Genomic DNA, 17,016 nt, shown 5'->3' on the forward strand with positions numbered 1-17,016 from the left:
CACCACATTCACATTATTCATTAACAAGTACGAGATTATAGTTGCTCAATTAAACACCACATTCACATTAACATGTCCCCCACGAGATTATTAATTCACACATATCATCACAAAGAGACATATATTTTCAAACATATCATCACAAAGAGACATGTATTTTCAAACATATCATCACAAAGAGAATTAAAATGTAGTACTTTTGAGTCCCATTTGTCAGCCATCATTAATTATGACAATTGTCAGCCATCATTAATTATCACAAATTAATCCTCCTTTGTCTCACCTTATGAGTCCCATTTGAGTTTGACACGTGTTTTAAAAAAGTAAAGGAAAGTTGGTGAAAAAAAATAATGGAATGTAAATCTTATTTTTATATATAAGTTTTATAATAAAATGTGAGTGGTACGTGAGGCCTATTAACATTTATGAGATATTTCAACCGGGACTCCTGAAGCGAGACACCCAAAAATGGTTACTGACCGGGATTGCTAAAGTGGGGGGGACAGAGGGAGTATAATTTTGCACAATTTTACTCATATAATGATGTTACAACGAAATTATCATAATACGTGTTTTAACTATATCCAAGCCTTCCACATTTGAATCCATTAGATGAGAATCATTAGATTAATTTGGTCTTAGTATAACATTAAGGACGTGATTTCTTCCTTACACTACCCTATATATATGGGGTGTGTTAAGGTCCTTCGCAGCTTTTCAGTCCAAACTTCTTTTTAATCACAGCCTTGGATCCTTGAATTTGATGGTTGTGATGATCTGCATTATTACACTATAATGATGCATTATTAATCGGTGTGCATTATTCAACTGAAAATCTGCATTATTACACTATAATGATGCATTATTAGTCGGTGTGTATTATTCAACTAAAAATCTGCATTATTAAATGACACGTGGCATCAATCTAACCGTCGGATGACAAAATCGTGGGGCTGAGATTAAAAAGAACAATAGAACACAAGATACAAAAAGAAAATGAATACATCCCTATATATATATAGGGGTGTGTTAAGGTCCTTCGCAACTTTTCAGTCCAAGCTTCTTTTTAATCACAACCCTTGGATCCTTGAATTGGATGGTTGTAATGATCTGCATTATTACACTATAATGGTACATTATTAGCCGGTGTGCATTATTCAACTGAAAATATGCATTATTACACTATAATGGTGCATTATTAGTCGGTGTGCATTATTCAACTAAAAATCTGTATTATTAAATGACACGTGGCATCAATCTAACCGTCGGATGATAAAATCGTGGGGCTGAGATTAAAAAGAACAATAGAACAAAAGATACAAAAAGAAAATGAATACATCCCTATATATATATAGGGTCCCGTTAGATTGAGATTTTTTAGCTTAATTGAGATGCATTTTCAGCCACTCATTCACAATTTTCGCGCGATGTCAACTACGGATACATTATGTCAACTAGGGGGCATAATTTTCATTTTCGCGATATTTTAACTGCAGAGACATTATGTCAACTACGATGTCAACAACAAACGTTATTTATGTCAACTATTATGTCAATAGCAACATTTTACAAATAATTAATGTCAACAAATATTTTACATATAATATATGTAGATATATGTAGTTGACATTATATGTATGTAGTTAACATAGATTATATATGTAATTGACATGGATTGTACACATAGTTGACATTATATGCGTATAGTTCACATGAATTGTATGTGTAGTTGGAAAAAAAATTTAATTTTTTTTTATTAAAAAATTAAAATTTAAAAAAAGTATTTATTGAATAAAATGTACCATGAAATTACCATTATACCCTTTCATAATTAATTAATCTAAAAATATTTTCCCTGTGGCAAATTCTGGACCCACTCATTTAATAAAAATGAGTGGCTGATAATGCATCTCAATTTTCAATTAGGCTAAAAAATCTCAATTGATCACGACCCTCTATATATATATATAATGTATGCATGCATAATTAATAATTTATCTTATGTTTCTGGAATTTGAAAACCAAAAACAACAATGCAGGATGCTTGTGATTCTATAACTGTGCCAATCTTGGCTGATAGTAAGAAAGGAACTACATCATTTTTCAAAACTAGTTTCAATGGCCTAAATTCTCTTCTAGGTATTTTCTTTCTCCTTATCATCATATACTACTACTACTACTACTATTCTTCTTTCTTCTGCAACAACTGTATACAATGATGTTACTACGTCCTATCACCAGGGATCGCAGTTCTATCAGTGCCATACGCGCTGTCATGTGGAGGCTGGGCGAGCTTGATCCTCCTTCTGGTCATTCCAAGTGCGACGTGCTACACAGGGATACTGATCAAGAAATGTATGGAAGCCGACGCCAACATAAGAACCTATCCTGATATAGGTGAAAAGGCGTTTGGTGCTAGAGGGAGACTCGTCGTCTCCATTTTCATGAATCTTGAACTTTACTTGATTACCATAGGATTCCTCATACTCGTTGCGGATAACTTGCACAATATGTTCCCTAATCTCGAAGTCAGCATGCAAGGGTGGTTCGTCATCAATGGCCATCAAACATGTCTTCTGTTAGCTGCAGTCATAATCATGCCTACTGTTTGGATACATAATCTCACCACTCTATCATATGTATCTGCTACTGGGATCGTGGCTACCCTTGTCATAGCAGGTTCAGTTGTCTGGTCGGGGGCATTTGATGGCGTTGGATTCAATCAGAAAGGAGTGCTTTTCAACTGGAGTGGGCTACCTACTAGTTTGAGTCTGTACACACTCTGTTACTGTAGTCATCCTATCTTCCCCACTCTCTATACTTCCATGAGAAACAGGAAACAGTTCGAATGGGTAAATAAATCTAAGCCAATCTTCTACAATTATTTTTATGAGTGCTAATTGGTGTTCTTTTTGCAGGTTTTGATCCTATGTTTTGTGATAAATACGGCTGTTTGCGTATCAATGGCCATTTTAGGATACCTAATGTTCGGTTCGCAGCTGCAGTCTCAGATAACTCTTAACCTTCCTACAAATACACTGAGCGCTAAAGTAGCTACATATACGGCTCTAGTGAACCCTGTAGCTAAATATGCGCTGTTTCTAAAGCCTATTGTCGATGCAATAGAGAGTCAGCTGTTGTCTGCGCATGGCAAAAGGATCTGCAGTGCATTCACAGGAAGCTTGCTGCTATGCACCACTCTCCTTGTAGCCCTAACCATACCTTACTATGGAATTTTCATGTCGTTTATCGGAGCTTTCACAACGGTGATAGGCTCGATATTGCTGCCATGCTTCTGCTACCTGAGGATTTGTGGAGCTTGTGTGGATCTAGGATTTGAGTTGGTGGTCATTAGGTCCACTGTGTTGATGGGGCTTCTTATCCTAGTTGTTGGCACTTATACATGTCTGTTACAAATATTTGAGAATCTATACATGTAGCCACTCAGTATAGTATTCAATTCATCAAGATGTAAAAGGGAAACACAGCAATAAACATGCAGCACTACACTAATTTTGAACCAAAATAATAACAATAAATAGTACTCCCTTAGTCCCTCTATAGTTTACTTGTATTCTTTTTTTATTAGATTTATATACTGTGTTGTGTATATACGAAATCATATTATTCTCAACATTTTATTATTTTTTGCATATATGTTCATACCTGAAGACATTGGCGGACCTACGTTGGGCTCCCATGGAACCCCCAACATTCGCAATTTTAAGTATATAGTATATATTAGTTTTACAACCTTATAACATTCATCCGTTAGCTCAAGTGGGTATCACACTTTGTGATTTTAATGCTTTCCATTTTTCCTTTTATTTTGTTAATACTTCCCATTTTTTCAAATACACAAGGTTTTTTAACTTTAAGTTACACACACTTTATCATTTTTTGTTTCGCAGCGAACTTTGCAATAAAAATTTCCCCAGGAGGTTTTACAAATCGGTTTCGGTTCTAGATTTCGCAGCGAACTTTGCAATAAAAATGTATCATCCCGGAGGGAGTAGTAGAATTGTCCCATGAGGATAAACAAGATGAATGAGTTTATCTAAAAGATTGGGCTCGATGCTTTGGGCTGATGTTTGTAGAGTTGGGCTTCGTGGGCTCCCATGAAACCATACCGACCCAAAGGAAGTATATACAAAAAATAAAAGGAGAAAATTTAACAGTTCAATTATTTATTTCTATTTTATACAATACTAATTCAACTTACAAACGAAAATATTATTGCATAATGCACGATTAATCAGGCTAGAGACCAGCTCATATAAAACATGTTGTTCCAACAATCATGCAAGCAGCATATACGACAATGGCTTGAAAACTAAGATAAAATTCATTTAACGAAATACTACCTACTATTAAGTTCATTTTGATTTAATATATTTGATAAGATTGAATGTGTGGTTTGGTTAAAAGAGATCTAATGCTTAATTCAATTTCGAGCAATCTCAACTAAATACACTTTTAGTTATATTACATGTAGGCTAATAGTATTATATTGGCATGAGATTTGAGTATACTATAAATTAATGTATAAAATATAACATTGCAACAATAGGACATGGCAAATTACTGACGTCACCCTTTTAATTATTTAATATACCAAGGTTCAGTTTTAATTATTTGACGGTGTTGGATTTCATAAAAATGGAGTTCTTTTATAAACTGGAGCGGACTTCCTTATATACTATGTGCTATCATGCTCATTCAGCTTTTATATAATGCTTTCAATGGCAATTATCGGATACCTAATGTTTGGATCAGAAGTAAAATCGCAGATAACATTGAGTCTTCAAACAAACAGCTATTATGACTAAATCACACAACACATTTCAAATATGACAACACATTTCATTCAAAACAGACCATCTTCATATGCAAGTTAAGTATTTTCAGCAGCAAGAATATATCATCCCACGCAAAGCAAGAGTCGTCTCCGGACAAGAATCTAAAAGGGTTACCGGCTATCTCTATGCAGCTTTCTCCAGCTATCTTCTTCATCCCTTTGACTCTCATTTTGCTCCTGAGGTCACCTGCTTTCTCCCACAATCCAACTTCAGCATAGTTGTTTGCAATCATCACAAGGTTTCCGCTCCTCTTCGGTTCTAGTTCCATCAGCTTCTCCCTTGCTTTCTCCCTCACACCGCTGTAGTCATTAATGTCATGAATGTGACAAGAGCTGAGCAACGCCCTCCACACAACACCATCAGCCTCAATAGGCATGCTCATCACAAACTCGTAAGCCTCTTTCAGACGGCCAGCACGGCCCAACATGTCGACCATGGCGCCATAGTGTACCATCATGGGCTTGATCCCATGCACTTGTTCCATCTCTTTGAAATAACGCTCCCCGTCCTCCTTCAATCCACCATGGCTACACGCACTAAGAACTCCAAGAAAAGTCACGTGATTAGGCTTGGTGGATTGATTCCTCATCTCCTGAAATATCTCGAGGGCCTGTCTAGCAAACCCGTGCTGCGCAAACCCAGTGATCATAGAGCTCCATGTCCAGACATTTCGATGAACCATCCTATCAAAAACTAAACTAGCATAACCAACATTCCCACATTTCCCATACATGTCGACGAGAGCTGTTCCCAGCTGACAATTCACAACCATGCCATTCTCAATCACCTGAGAATGCAACCACTTTCCCAAGCTAAAATTCCCAAGCTCCGCACAAGCAGGGAGTGCAATCACCATGGTCGTCTCGTCCGCCATAAATCCACTGCGTCTCATCTTGAGAAAAAGCTCCACCGATTCAGAAAACCATCCACACTCCACATTAACATTCATCATCGAGTTCCATGAAACAAGAGTTCTGTGAGACATTTCATCGAACACCCTGTATGCATCCATCACCTTCTTACAAGACCCATAGCAATGAATCATGGTGTTCTGCACATACACATTTAGATGTAAACCATGCTTCAACGCATCCCCATGAACCTGCCGCCCCTCACTGAAGCCGAAAAATGAAGCGCACGACTTAAACACATAAGGGAAAGTATGGTCGTCGGGTCCGACTCCCAAGCGCCGCATATCGAGAAAAGCCCTCATGGCCTCTCGCTGCGAACCCGAATTGGAGGTGGCGTAGGCACTTATCACACTGTTCCATGACGAGGATTCGGAGTTTTGATAGCAATTAGCAACACGGTGAGCGTGATTTATGCAATCAATTTTATGTTTCGCCCTAAGTGAACCGGAGTGCACAACTGGATGATCTCCTCAGCGAAGCAGGAGTTGCGATGGAGGCCGGATATTAATAACTGGACATGAATCTGCAGCAGTTGTTTGAGCGAAGAAGAAGAAGAAGAGTGTAAGAGAGAGAAACATCGCTCCAGCAGCGTAAAATTTGAACTACGCGGCTGAATTTCATAGATCGTTGAAGCCGCGAATCGGACCATACCATTCACATGGAACTGGCGTTTTGCTAAGATTATTTACAAATTATGAAAAAAAAATACATGAATAATTGAGCTTCTGAGTGAATTAGTCATAATTTATGTTATTTGCTCCCTCGCTTTAAATCTGCTTGCTATTCCAACATACTCTCCGTGGTTGTGACTAATTCCAACTAGCAATTGGAACGGATCGCCAATGTAATTCACCTTGGCGTTTTGTTTATGCAGTGATGTACCGATGTTTCCTCATTTCCAGGATCCTTGATTTTGTGTTTTTGAGGACATTGATTCCAATACTAGCCTAAAACGTTGGTGGATTTCGAGCAATCGGTGGTAGCAGAGTGTTACTGTGCAATGAATGTGGGATGTAAAGGCTTTGGCGGCAGTCGGAGGATAATTTTTACGACAGGTTTTTTTTTTGGGTTCTTCAGTTATTTAATGATTTGCTTGCTGAAACTGGTTTCATCGATTCAACATACCTTAATCCACCTCCAAGGCTGGTGACGAATAGCCTGTTAAGGTCTGTATCTATGGACACGAAATAAGGGTTGAGGTAAGCAGAGAAAGACGAGATGCGAGCTGGGACAACGCGACGCAGAACTACGAGGAAGTTCTTGTTGCTGCCAAGTATTAGTGGTGAGATCAATTTCCTATCTTGCCATGCTTCTTAGTAGACAACTACATTTTCTATAGAATAGGATAAGAGTAGTGTGACATTCAAAATAAGCATTTTAATAAGAAGCTGAGTAACCTTACTAATTTCAATCATCTCAACCAAAGTAAGGGCATATCAAAGCGCTGCAACCAAGCCTCAAACTTATGCAAATTTTTAAGTGTACGGAACTCGTCTATCTTTCTCGAAATTGAGACACGAATGGCCAGAGAGAAGTCCTGCAAACCCCTTCGACAAACACCCCTCCACTGAACATATGGACTTGCCACAATCGAACTCTGGGAGATGCATATTCCGTCTCTTGCAACTTGCATAGCTACTATTGCCCGCCTGCTGATTGTCGCCCCAGAACCTCCTCTTTGAACCGGGGAAGTTTTTCAAACCTGGTATTTGTCCAGTAGTTTTACAAGGGAGAAATAGATTTTGAATGAGCAAAGACTAGTATCAATATATCGTTATGAGCAGTACCCGATGATGTGATCTCGCCTGGTTGGGCTTCCGCGTCATTGCAGTTGCAGAATGAATCACCATGGCTTCCCCTAATCCTACGTCACATGGTATATCAATAATGTGAAGGGAAAACCATTAGTTAATATAGTACCGGATGCAAAAGAAAAATGGTTTCTCAAAGAATTTCATGATCAACATAGGGGTAATACACTGATTTTCTAACAATATGACTGACATTTTTAGCCCAATTAATCATTCAAGCTCAACTGGATTTGTGCCAGTTTTAACATTACCCAACCTCAATAAATTGGATTTGTGAAAATTTAGTCTGGATGTGATTTTCTGTCTCAAAAAGCATACTGGGCCACCGGAGATGACATGTGGCTGCCAAAATCGATGAAAAAACAGTGCTCTACACTTGAGGTGAATACACGAGTTTAGCCTTATAATATGTGTTCTGTGACTTTTTTAGTTCAATGCAAGAAATTTTAACAAATTGTCAGGCTAGATCTGTCAGAAAAATCATGTGATATAATATACCATGTGATCTTTGGGAAAATCTGTCAAATTTAAACCAATGTATTTCCCTTTAATACGAAACGACATCATTTCGTCTACGTTGGCAACCACATGTCATCTTTGGCTTCCAATTGTGTTTCCGGTGCCAGGAATCACTTCTGAGCTATATCCCAAATCCAATTTATTGGGCTTGAACAACGTATTAAAAACTTGTTGGGTTAAAATTGCCAAGAAAAAAAGTGATATTATCAGTATATGCTATATACAATATATGCTGGCGTTTATACACATACTTATTTTGCAGTCATTGAGATGTTGTACCTGTACATGTATTCGACGAAGTCATCAATAAGTACCGGCCACGCTCCTGGTGAAGACAATTTAAAGTGAGGACATTCAGATACATAATAACTTAAAGTCCAATAGTCACAATATTATACACTCCATACTAAGTTTATATGAAGCCTCACTTCACTCGCCCACAATTTCTATTATCAATAACACATTCAAAATTCAAAATTCTTATATGAGGTTTCTCCTCCTGAAAAGTAGTAGTAATAGGTATGACATATGAAGACAATACCTTCGGGGTCGTACCCTTCAAGATTTTCATGGACACATCGACTGAAAGCTAAAACTTGTCGCCATGTGTCCTCAGATATGTTATATCGTTGATTTTTCTGGAGATCAAGAGAGTAGCCCAAAAGGTCAATTTCGATAAACGCAGAAATTGCATCAAACAAGCTTATATTGTAGTAGTATACAAAAGGCCACAATTGCTAATCATTAATCAAAGTTGAAGCCCTAATACAAGAAACTTACCTCCACAAAGTTGCACCAATGATTAAGCAGACGAAACCTTCCAGATAAGACTAATCTCCATGCCATAATAGCCCTGCTTGCAGCTGGAAAACATCCATGTCATTATTAGTTGTGAAAAGTGTATTTATGTCGCAGATTAAAATGCTAAAACCGGTCATCAACTTACTAATGTTTTTCTGGCCATTTTCCCGACAAATGAAGAACACAAAGTCATAAAAGCATGAGAACTCAGAATAATCTGCCTGCAGGATAAAAGAGTACTGAGACGGACGCATCTAAAAATTGCATTTTCAAGGAGCCAATGAGCCATAAGTAGCAAAGGATGGCACCTTACCCTCAAGTCTAGTCTTGACATCAGCTTGGACACTTCATCTAGAATCGAAACACTATAGCAGAATACGACACTTTTCAGTTCTCTTAATAGAATTCATTCCTGAAGTGTTCATTTAGAAGATCAAGCATTGAAAGGACCACAAACTGAGAGTAGAGTTCTTTACAAGCAAGAACCAATGTGCAAGAAAATAACTAAGTAGAAGAACAGGAAGTCATCCACATAGACATACAAGTGATTGCTTCGAACTGCCAATATATGTCACAACATAACACTCTTTTTTGCATCACATTTCCAATCCAACTAAAACTATTCCATCACATTATTCTTCGAGAGTAACATAAAACTGCTTAAAAACTTCCACCTGTTTCAACTTTCAAGAATTCTTCTTTAAGCTGCAACTTTCATATATCTATGCTAATATTACACATTTTTCAGATTAGACCTCAAATCTCATCTCCACGATCGAATGATTTAACTCAACTTAGTAATTTTTTTCTAAATGGTTTCTCTTCACAAAATAGTTACTACTACCTTGTACTGACTTTTGGCTCCACCAATTTCCACAGCTGTGCCAATTCCTCTCTCAAGTCTCTTGTCCTCTGCGACTCTTCGTATGGACCATGATCTTCCGACTTATTTATAATAGACCTCAATGTAATACCTGACACAAAATCATGATTCAAGAGAATCAGAACACAGTTCAAACCTAGGCAGAATACCAACTAGAACATCAAATTTCCCCAATTTCACCTCAACTAATCTTTCCCAAAATCAAAATCTAGTCTTTGCACTGTATTCATGTTACGGAATCAGTTCTCAATCCAAACAACTTAATCCCCCCCCCCCACCCCCTCCCAAAAAAACAAAACTAAACCATGAGCTAATTTCATCAACAAATATATGAAATCTTGCAAACCGACATAAACAGCCCATATTCTAAGAATTGAGAACTCAGGAACATCTTAACGGTACACTATTAACTATCAAATAACAAAGATTCGTCAAATTCAATTCAACCGAAGTCTTACAACAAACACCCAGATTTAAAAGAAAAAAAGAAAACAGGACGAAAAATTACCATAGTACTGACGGTAGATTTGGAAAACATCGAAGGAAAAATCCATGGAGAAGTACTGGGGTTTCGCTCGAAAACGAAATCCCAGGTTGCAAATTCACCTAAGGGAGCGCGGTGGCAGCTGCAAACTTAAAGGATTTTATGTTTTTAGCAGTGTGAGATTTGATTAAACTTGAATATTCTTTTTAGCAAAAAATTGTTCCATTTCTTTAATACCTATAATTATTGGCTGGCTTAAATGATGTTGACAGGATAAAATAGAATTGAGTTATTTACTGTATTACTATTTTTTGGAGTGACCATTGTGTAATAGTATAAAATTTTCATAATCATACATTAATGTAGGGATGTCAATCAGGCTGGCTTGCCCACCGGGTTTCGGGCCAACCCTACTCGAGTTGTGGGTCAATCGGGTGCGGACTAATCGGGTTGAGATTTATTCGGGTTATAAAAGTTCAACCCTAACCCTAAACGCTCGGGTTTCGGGCTGGCCCAGCGGGTTAATCGGGTTGCTACCGATAAAATTAACATGCGATCAATCCAATAAATAATGACGAAAATTAGTTATATTTATAAAATATAAATATTTAATTATGATAAATTGGAGATATATACTTAAACTCAAACACAAACATGATCAAATACTAATATTTGAGTTTTGTGTAAAATAAAACATAAATTTAAATATTTTAAAGCATGTTTTAAAACATGTTTTACAAATTTAAATATTTGTTAATGAATTAGAAGTTTCTAATTTATTTATTTATTATTATATTAATAAAAATTTAATATATAATTTATATATTTAATATAAAATTGAATATTTTTTTTAGTTATCTATATTATAAAAATAATTAATGAAATTGTCCAATTAGGAGTCAAACAAATAGAATAATAGAAATTTTATCGGGTTTTCGGGCCAGCCCATCGGGTTTTCGGGTTTGACCCTAACTGGTTGCGGGTTAAACGGGTACGGGCTAATCGGGTTGTAGTTTTATCGGGCTAGAATTTTTCAACCCTAACCCAATAAATTTGGCGGGTTATTCGGGTCAGCCCATGGGTTGCGGGCTGCATTGACATCCCTACATTAATGTGTAAAGTAAGCACAGACAAAATCAATAATAGTACTCGTAATTATCTTTTTTAAAAAAAGTATTTTGAAACCAATTTAATTTTGAAATACTTGCAATTGCAATCTTGATTTTAATCTATGAAGAAGTTATGCATTAGAATATTTTTTTGTCTTCCTTTTATATAGTAGTATTCCATATTAGTAGTACCCCATATTAGTAAGTTTTATGTAATGCTTGCATATTCTCTACATTAGATTTAATGTATATATGTACTTTGAACATTAGAATTTAATTTATATAGTAATAAAATTTACATTTAATTTTTAAATTTCTCTTAAAGCATTTCCAACCCTTTATAATAAACTTAAACTCATTTTAGTGTATCACATCAAATAGTGATTTTACTTCGGCCATTTACATTAAATTCATACTTAAAGAATATTCTCTTTCGGGTAGTATATTTTTTTTCTCACATAATTTGAAAAAGTGATTTGAGTTTCTTCTAGTGTAAACTAAAAGTAGGTATTCCTTCCCCGTCCTAACTAAGTTTGGTCACTTCTTTTGATCACAAAGATTAAAAAATTGTAATGTATGAAGTAAATGATACTTCATCCGCCCCCTAAAATATGAACTTTTTGGCTGGATATGAGTTTTAATGCACAATTGGTAAAGTAAGAAAAATATATAAAGAAAAAATGATTGATGTATTGTTAGTGGAAAATGAATCTCACCTCAATAGAGAGAAAATAATTTCCAAAATTCGAAAGTTCATACTTTTGTGAGACAGACTAAAAAGGAAAGAGTTTATACTTTTCTAAGACAGACTAAAAAGGAAAGAGTTCATATTTTTTAGGGACGGAGTAATAAAATAAAATAAGATAGAGAAAAAAGTAGGAGAGATAAGAAAAAAAATTATGTGATGAAGTAAAGTAAGAATGATTAGATGTTTTATTTTTTTTAAAAAAAGTTCAATTTTGTTGGAATGTCCCAAAAAGAAATGTAACTCAACTTAGTTGAGACGAAGGAAATACTATTTACATAAAAAAAGAGATTAATTTTGGAATACCATTTAAACTAATTATCTACTTCATTTTAAATTTAGTGTATGGTTTTAGATCACATTGCAAAAGTTTTGGCTTGAACAAATTAACTAGGATTTATAATCATTCCCTCAGAAAAAGAGGATTTATAATCATATTAGTATTATAATCAGGGTATACTATAATTTTGTAAAATTTCAATATATATTAGAATTCATCATATAGGAATATTATATATTAAAATTAATAATAAGAAATAGTACTAGTCCATGACAAGGCTGTTCAGGCTATCCACATTCCTATCTCAATACCGTCTCATTCCTTAACTATTCATGGGCCCTACTGCACTTTTTACTCCATCTCTTAACTAAGAGACAACACCTGCAACCCTTCATCTCTTAACCATCTCATCCCTTAACTATTCATTTAATTTCATTTTTTTTATTTCCAACAAATGCAATTAATATTTCATTGAAATATTAAATTAATACTGATAATTCATAAAATCATTAAAAACCACGAAAATTACAACATTCGAAAATACGAAAAATACATAATTGAAATCCTAATATTACAATTTATTGAAATCCGCATAATCATGGAAAGTGATGCGGTGATCGTCTAACGGTTGCTCAAATGGATTAAATTTGGGAGAAAAATAATGTTTTGAGATGAAGAATGTAGAGTGTTTGAGTGAGAATAGAGAGTATTTTTATGGTGGATAATTTGTGGGAATGATTTGATATTATAGAAGTGAGGGCTTAAAAAATAGAAAAAAAATTAAAATATTGGAAAAACGGCTATAAACGGCTAGTATTTTTGGGGGAAAAAATTATTATAATTTTTTTAATTTTCGAAATCTTTCAGAATTCTAAAAATAAAATAAAAAATTTTCAACGGGATATAAACGATGCCCACTCGCCAGCCCGCGAGTGGGCATCACAGCTGCATGGGAGCTCGCCACGTGGCCAACGCGCGTGGCGAGCCAGTTCGCCAGCCTCCTCTTGGCGGAGAGACACGGGACGAAACAGAGCACCCACATCGCCGTCTTGATGTCGTCTCGCCGAGACGAGACCGAGCCCACATCGAGACGGCGATGCGGATGCTCTCAAGGTACAACAACTCAAGTGAGCACAAACCACAACATCACTTCCACCTAAATTCCACATTTTTCTAACGGAATCTTGGTTTACATTTCAACTACGTATGCCATGAATCACTTGCTCGTACCATGCTACTTGTGTTAGACGTAGACTTCTACCAAAATAAATTAAATGTTTTGGTATTTTGCATTGCTCCCCCAGTTCTGATAATGGATCACTTAAATCTGATTGGAGGATTTGAAGATAAAGATTGGAGGATGGATAATTGACTAAAACAAGGTTATGAATTTAAAATTGCTTCTAGTTAACTTTTTTTTTTACTTTTTATTCAAAGTGAACATTGATTTTCTAAAGTAATTTTTAATTTTAATCTGTTTCTTCTTTTTTATTAAATCAAGACACAATAGTTGTATATACTATAATCTTATTTACTTATATCACTAGTCTATCATTAAACGCTGCAAATGATGTAGTGTGTAATATTTTTAACTAATATTACTTCAATTACTATCTTTTACTACTCCACTATCTTAGAGAACAAAATGTATTTTATTATTATGATTTGAACAAGTATGTTCGTTTAATTGTTGTTAATGCGTAAAAAGAGAAAATGAAGTGACAATCGAAAAGTCCATATTATTTCTTCAAACGTGCCAATAAAATGAGTTGAATTTGGTCATTCAATAGTACTCCTAGTATAATTATTACAGCATCCACGATGGCGGCGAGCGGACCGGCTAGCCGATTCCCAGCGCTGGCCGGTCCACTCGCCGAACCATTGCAGCCGGCCAGCGCCAAATCGGCGAGCGCACGCCGATTCCCGAGCGCTGGCCGATGCGCTCGCCGATCGGTTGGCCGCCATTGCAGGCTCCCGATCGGCGAGCGATCGGCCAGCCGATTTTTTATTTTTTTATTTAATTTTCGAAACACTATATATACGCGATTTGCACGTCATTTTCATTCGCACCACTTGTTTTAACGAGTTTTCTCTCTATCTTAATTTCCGTACAAGAGCAACAACGCGAAATGAGTAGCGAGAGTGGTAGCAGTGGTGGTAGTGGTGGGGATGCTGAGGAGTACGAATGGCGAATGAACGAAGAGTTGGAGGCCTATACGTCCCGTGAGATAAACCGGCTGATACAAAGGGCGTTACAGCCGGCGGTACCTCGACCTCGACCCGTTGTCCACCGCCGAGCAGTGATTGAGCGGGATCACGTAGCTGCACATCAGCGGCTATATGAAGACTACTTCGCACCGGAGCCGCGGTTCAACGCCAACCTTTTCAGGCGGCGTTTTAGGATGAGCAGGGTCCTGTTTATGCGTATTGTTGACGCTTTGGAGCGTCGATATATGTGTTTCCGCTTCAGGCACTATGCGGCTGGCAGACCCGGGCACACACCTATTCAAAAGTGCACTGCGGCAATCAGGTAGTTGGCCTACGGAGGCGCGGCAGACATGTGGGACGAGTACCTTCACATCGGTGAGACGATTGCCCTTGAATGTATAAAGTATTTCTGTCAGGGCGTGGTTGAAATATTTCGTGATCAGTACCTTCGAAGCCCTACCCCCGAAGACTGCCAGGAGCTAATGCAGATGCACGGGGAGAAGCATGGGTTCCCGGGTATATTAGGCAACATAGATTGTATGCATTGGGAGTGGAAGAACTGCCCCGCTGCCTGGAAAGGGTTCTACACGACCGGCTACAAGGGAAAGAATCTCACGATGATCCTCGAGGCCGTAGCTGATTACCGGCTGTGGATTTGGCATGCATATTTTGGGGTAGCCGGGTCGAACAACGACCTCAACGTCCTCAACTCGTCGCCCCTTTTCAACGAGCAGTGCCACGGCGTCGGTCCGGCCATCAGTTTTATCGCCAGCGGGAACCAGCATGATATGGGCTCCTACTTGGCGGATGGGATATACCCTAGGTGGCCCGTCTTTGTGAAGACGATCAGGTGCGCATCAAATGAGATGAAGACCTACTTTGCGGAACGGCAAGAGTCGGCGCGCAAGGACGTGGAGGCCGCATTTGGTGTGCTCCAGTCTCGATGGGCGGCAATTAGGGGTCCAACGCGTTTGTGGCATGTCGACTGCATTGCTGATATAATGTACGCCTGTATTATCATGCACAACATGATTGTCGAAGATGAAGGTGCACAACTGACTAGTTAGGCCAACGACGATAATGAAGCCGGTCCAAGCCACGGTGTGGCCGCCCCCAACGTACGAAGTGGGGTACCTCACGATGAAGTCGGCCGCCTCCAAGCACATGCCGACATGCGCCAAGTGGAAGCTCATATTCGACTCCAAAAGGATTTAATTGAAGAGTGGCGCGGAGGACTGTACGACGTTAGTTTTTTTTATTATGTAATTTTTTTTAATGTACCTTTTTTTATTTAAATAAAATTATTGCATTTTCCCGTATCTGTGTCGTAAGTTGAATTCCGTATTTTGTGTGATTGTTATTTTTATAATTTTGTTTATTATGGCTAGCCTATGACTAGACCATTGCTTGTCTAGTTGCTTATCCTGATGATATGACATGAGGAGTTTTTAGTGCTGATGATGTGTCAGAAGGAGTTTTTAGTGCTGATGATGTGGTAGAATGAGTTTGTGACTAGACTATGGCTTAGCTACGGCTAGGCTATTGCCATTGTGGATGCTCTTATGTACTCCTTGTTGTATTTTAGCAAATACACTCCCCATCCAAATTCAAATCTTTAAATTAATATTTGTTCACAAATTTCTAGAATATTCCACCGCCCTATTACTAAACCCCCGCCGACGCGGGTCCCCACCCCCAAATATATATAAAACCCGCCCCGTTTACCCCATTTTCCTTCTTACCAATTTTCCTCACTAAAATCAAATTCAAAAAAGAAAAATGTCTTCGTCAAATTCGGAGTCGTCGGCGCCGCCGTCGCTGGAGGAGCTGAGCACCAGAGGCGCCACCGCGCTCCTCCTCCCCTGGATCCTTCGCATGGCCGCCGCGGCCGATTCCCCTCCCGGCGAGGTGGCCGTATTCGTCCACCAACCGACCCGATCGATAACCCTAGTGGAGGGCTCCCTCGACATGGAGTCTCTCCTCCGCGAGGTCCCGGGGAAGGAGGGGCCTCTGCCGGCGACGAAGGCCTCGATCGAGTCGCTGCCGGTGGTGCAGGTGTCGGAGGAGTGCGCGATCTGCCTGGCGGAGTACGAGGAGGCGAAGGAGATGCCGTGCCGCCACCGGTTCCACGCGGATTGCATCGATCGGTGGCTGGGGATGCACGGATCGTGCCCGATTTGCAGATACGGGATGCCGGCGGAGGAGGGGAAGGAGGAGATGGGGGGATGGAGGATCCATTTGTTCGTGGCGCGGGGCAGGAGGGGTGACGGGTCGGATTCGGACATGGATGTGGATGTGGAAATGGATATGGATACGGATGCGGGTGGGAGTTGGGAAAGTGAGGAGGCGGGTCATGCTCATGATGAGTCGTCAGCTCAGGATATGGAGATTTATGAAAGTGAATGA

General features: G+C 38.4%; 4 protein-coding genes across 5 annotated transcripts; 2 read left to right on the plus strand and 2 right to left on the minus strand.

Moving 5' to 3' along the window:
- The first annotated feature begins 2,028 nt into the window (after window positions 1-2,028).
- On the plus strand, window positions 2,029-3,440 carry LOC121771969 (amino acid transporter AVT1I-like). Its single transcript, XM_042168873.1, has 3 exons — window positions 2,029-2,139; window positions 2,242-2,852; window positions 2,919-3,440. The coding sequence occupies exons 1-3, from the start codon at window positions 2,034-2,036 to the stop codon at window positions 3,438-3,440; spliced, it is 1,239 nt and encodes a 412-aa protein (XP_042024807.1). The 5' UTR covers window positions 2,029-2,033.
- A 1,363-nt stretch (window positions 3,441-4,803) lies between these two features.
- On the minus strand, window positions 4,804-6,958 carry LOC121770574 (pentatricopeptide repeat-containing protein At2g36730-like). Its single transcript, XM_042167308.1, is given in 2 exon segments — window positions 4,804-6,218; window positions 6,221-6,958. Coding segments are annotated over 2 exon segments (1,554 nt in total). The 5' UTR covers window positions 6,420-6,958; the 3' UTR covers window positions 4,804-4,863.
- Window positions 6,959-7,083: 125 nt separating this feature from the next.
- LOC121770575 (DCN1-like protein 1) lies at window positions 7,084-10,458 on the minus strand. Of its 2 annotated transcripts, none has more exons than XM_042167310.1 (9): window positions 10,293-10,458; window positions 9,746-9,875; window positions 9,215-9,266; window positions 9,047-9,122; window positions 8,881-8,963; window positions 8,642-8,738; window positions 8,380-8,425; window positions 7,558-7,634; window positions 7,084-7,472 (listed from the first exon to the last, which is right to left on the minus strand). In XM_042167310.1, the coding sequence occupies exons 1-9, from the start codon at window positions 10,336-10,338 to the stop codon at window positions 7,246-7,248; spliced, it is 834 nt and encodes a 277-aa protein (XP_042023244.1). In that variant the 5' UTR covers window positions 10,339-10,458; the 3' UTR covers window positions 7,084-7,245. The 2 variants fall into 2 exon arrangements, with proteins under 2 accessions (XP_042023244.1, XP_042023243.1); XM_042167309.1 differs by having other exon boundaries at window positions 9,743-9,875.
- A 5,931-nt stretch (window positions 10,459-16,389) lies between these two features.
- LOC121771970 (E3 ubiquitin-protein ligase MPSR1-like) lies at window positions 16,390-17,016 on the plus strand. Its single transcript, XM_042168874.1, has one exon. The coding sequence runs from the start codon at window positions 16,390-16,392 to the stop codon at window positions 17,014-17,016; it is 627 nt and encodes a 208-aa protein (XP_042024808.1).

The sequence above is a fragment of the Salvia splendens genome, chromosome 16 (genome assembly GCF_004379255.2).
Source record: "Salvia splendens isolate huo1 chromosome 16, SspV2, whole genome shotgun sequence".
Taxonomy (NCBI): domain Eukaryota; kingdom Viridiplantae; phylum Streptophyta; class Magnoliopsida; order Lamiales; family Lamiaceae; genus Salvia; species Salvia splendens.

Bases quoted from the DNA above. Each gene is read 5' to 3' on its own strand.
- LOC121771969 (XM_042168873.1), top strand. From the start codon at position 2,034: ATGCAGGATGCTTGTGATTCTATAACTGTGCCAATCTTGGCTGATAGT. The intron at 2,140-2,241 runs GTATTTTCTTTC...TCCTATCACCAG, and splicing joins TGGCCTAAATTCTCTTCTAG to GGATCGCAGTTCTATCAGTG. The intron at 2,853-2,918 runs GTAAATAAATCT...TTCTTTTTGCAG, and splicing joins ACAGGAAACAGTTCGAATGG to GTTTTGATCCTATGTTTTGT.
- LOC121770575 (XM_042167309.1), bottom strand. From the start codon at position 10,338: ATGGATTTTTCCTTCGATGTTTTCCAAATCTACCGTCAGTACTATG. The intron at 9,876-10,292 runs GTAATTTTTCGT...ATTTTGTGTCAG, and splicing joins AATCTACCGTCAGTACTATG to GTATTACATTGAGGTCTATT. The intron at 9,123-9,214 runs GTAAGGTGCCAT...TTTATCCTGCAG, and splicing joins TGTCAAGACTAGACTTGAGG to GCAGATTATTCTGAGTTCTC.
- LOC121771970 (XM_042168874.1), top strand. From the start codon at position 16,390: ATGTCTTCGTCAAATTCGGAGTCGTCGGCGCCGCCGTCGCTGGAGGAG.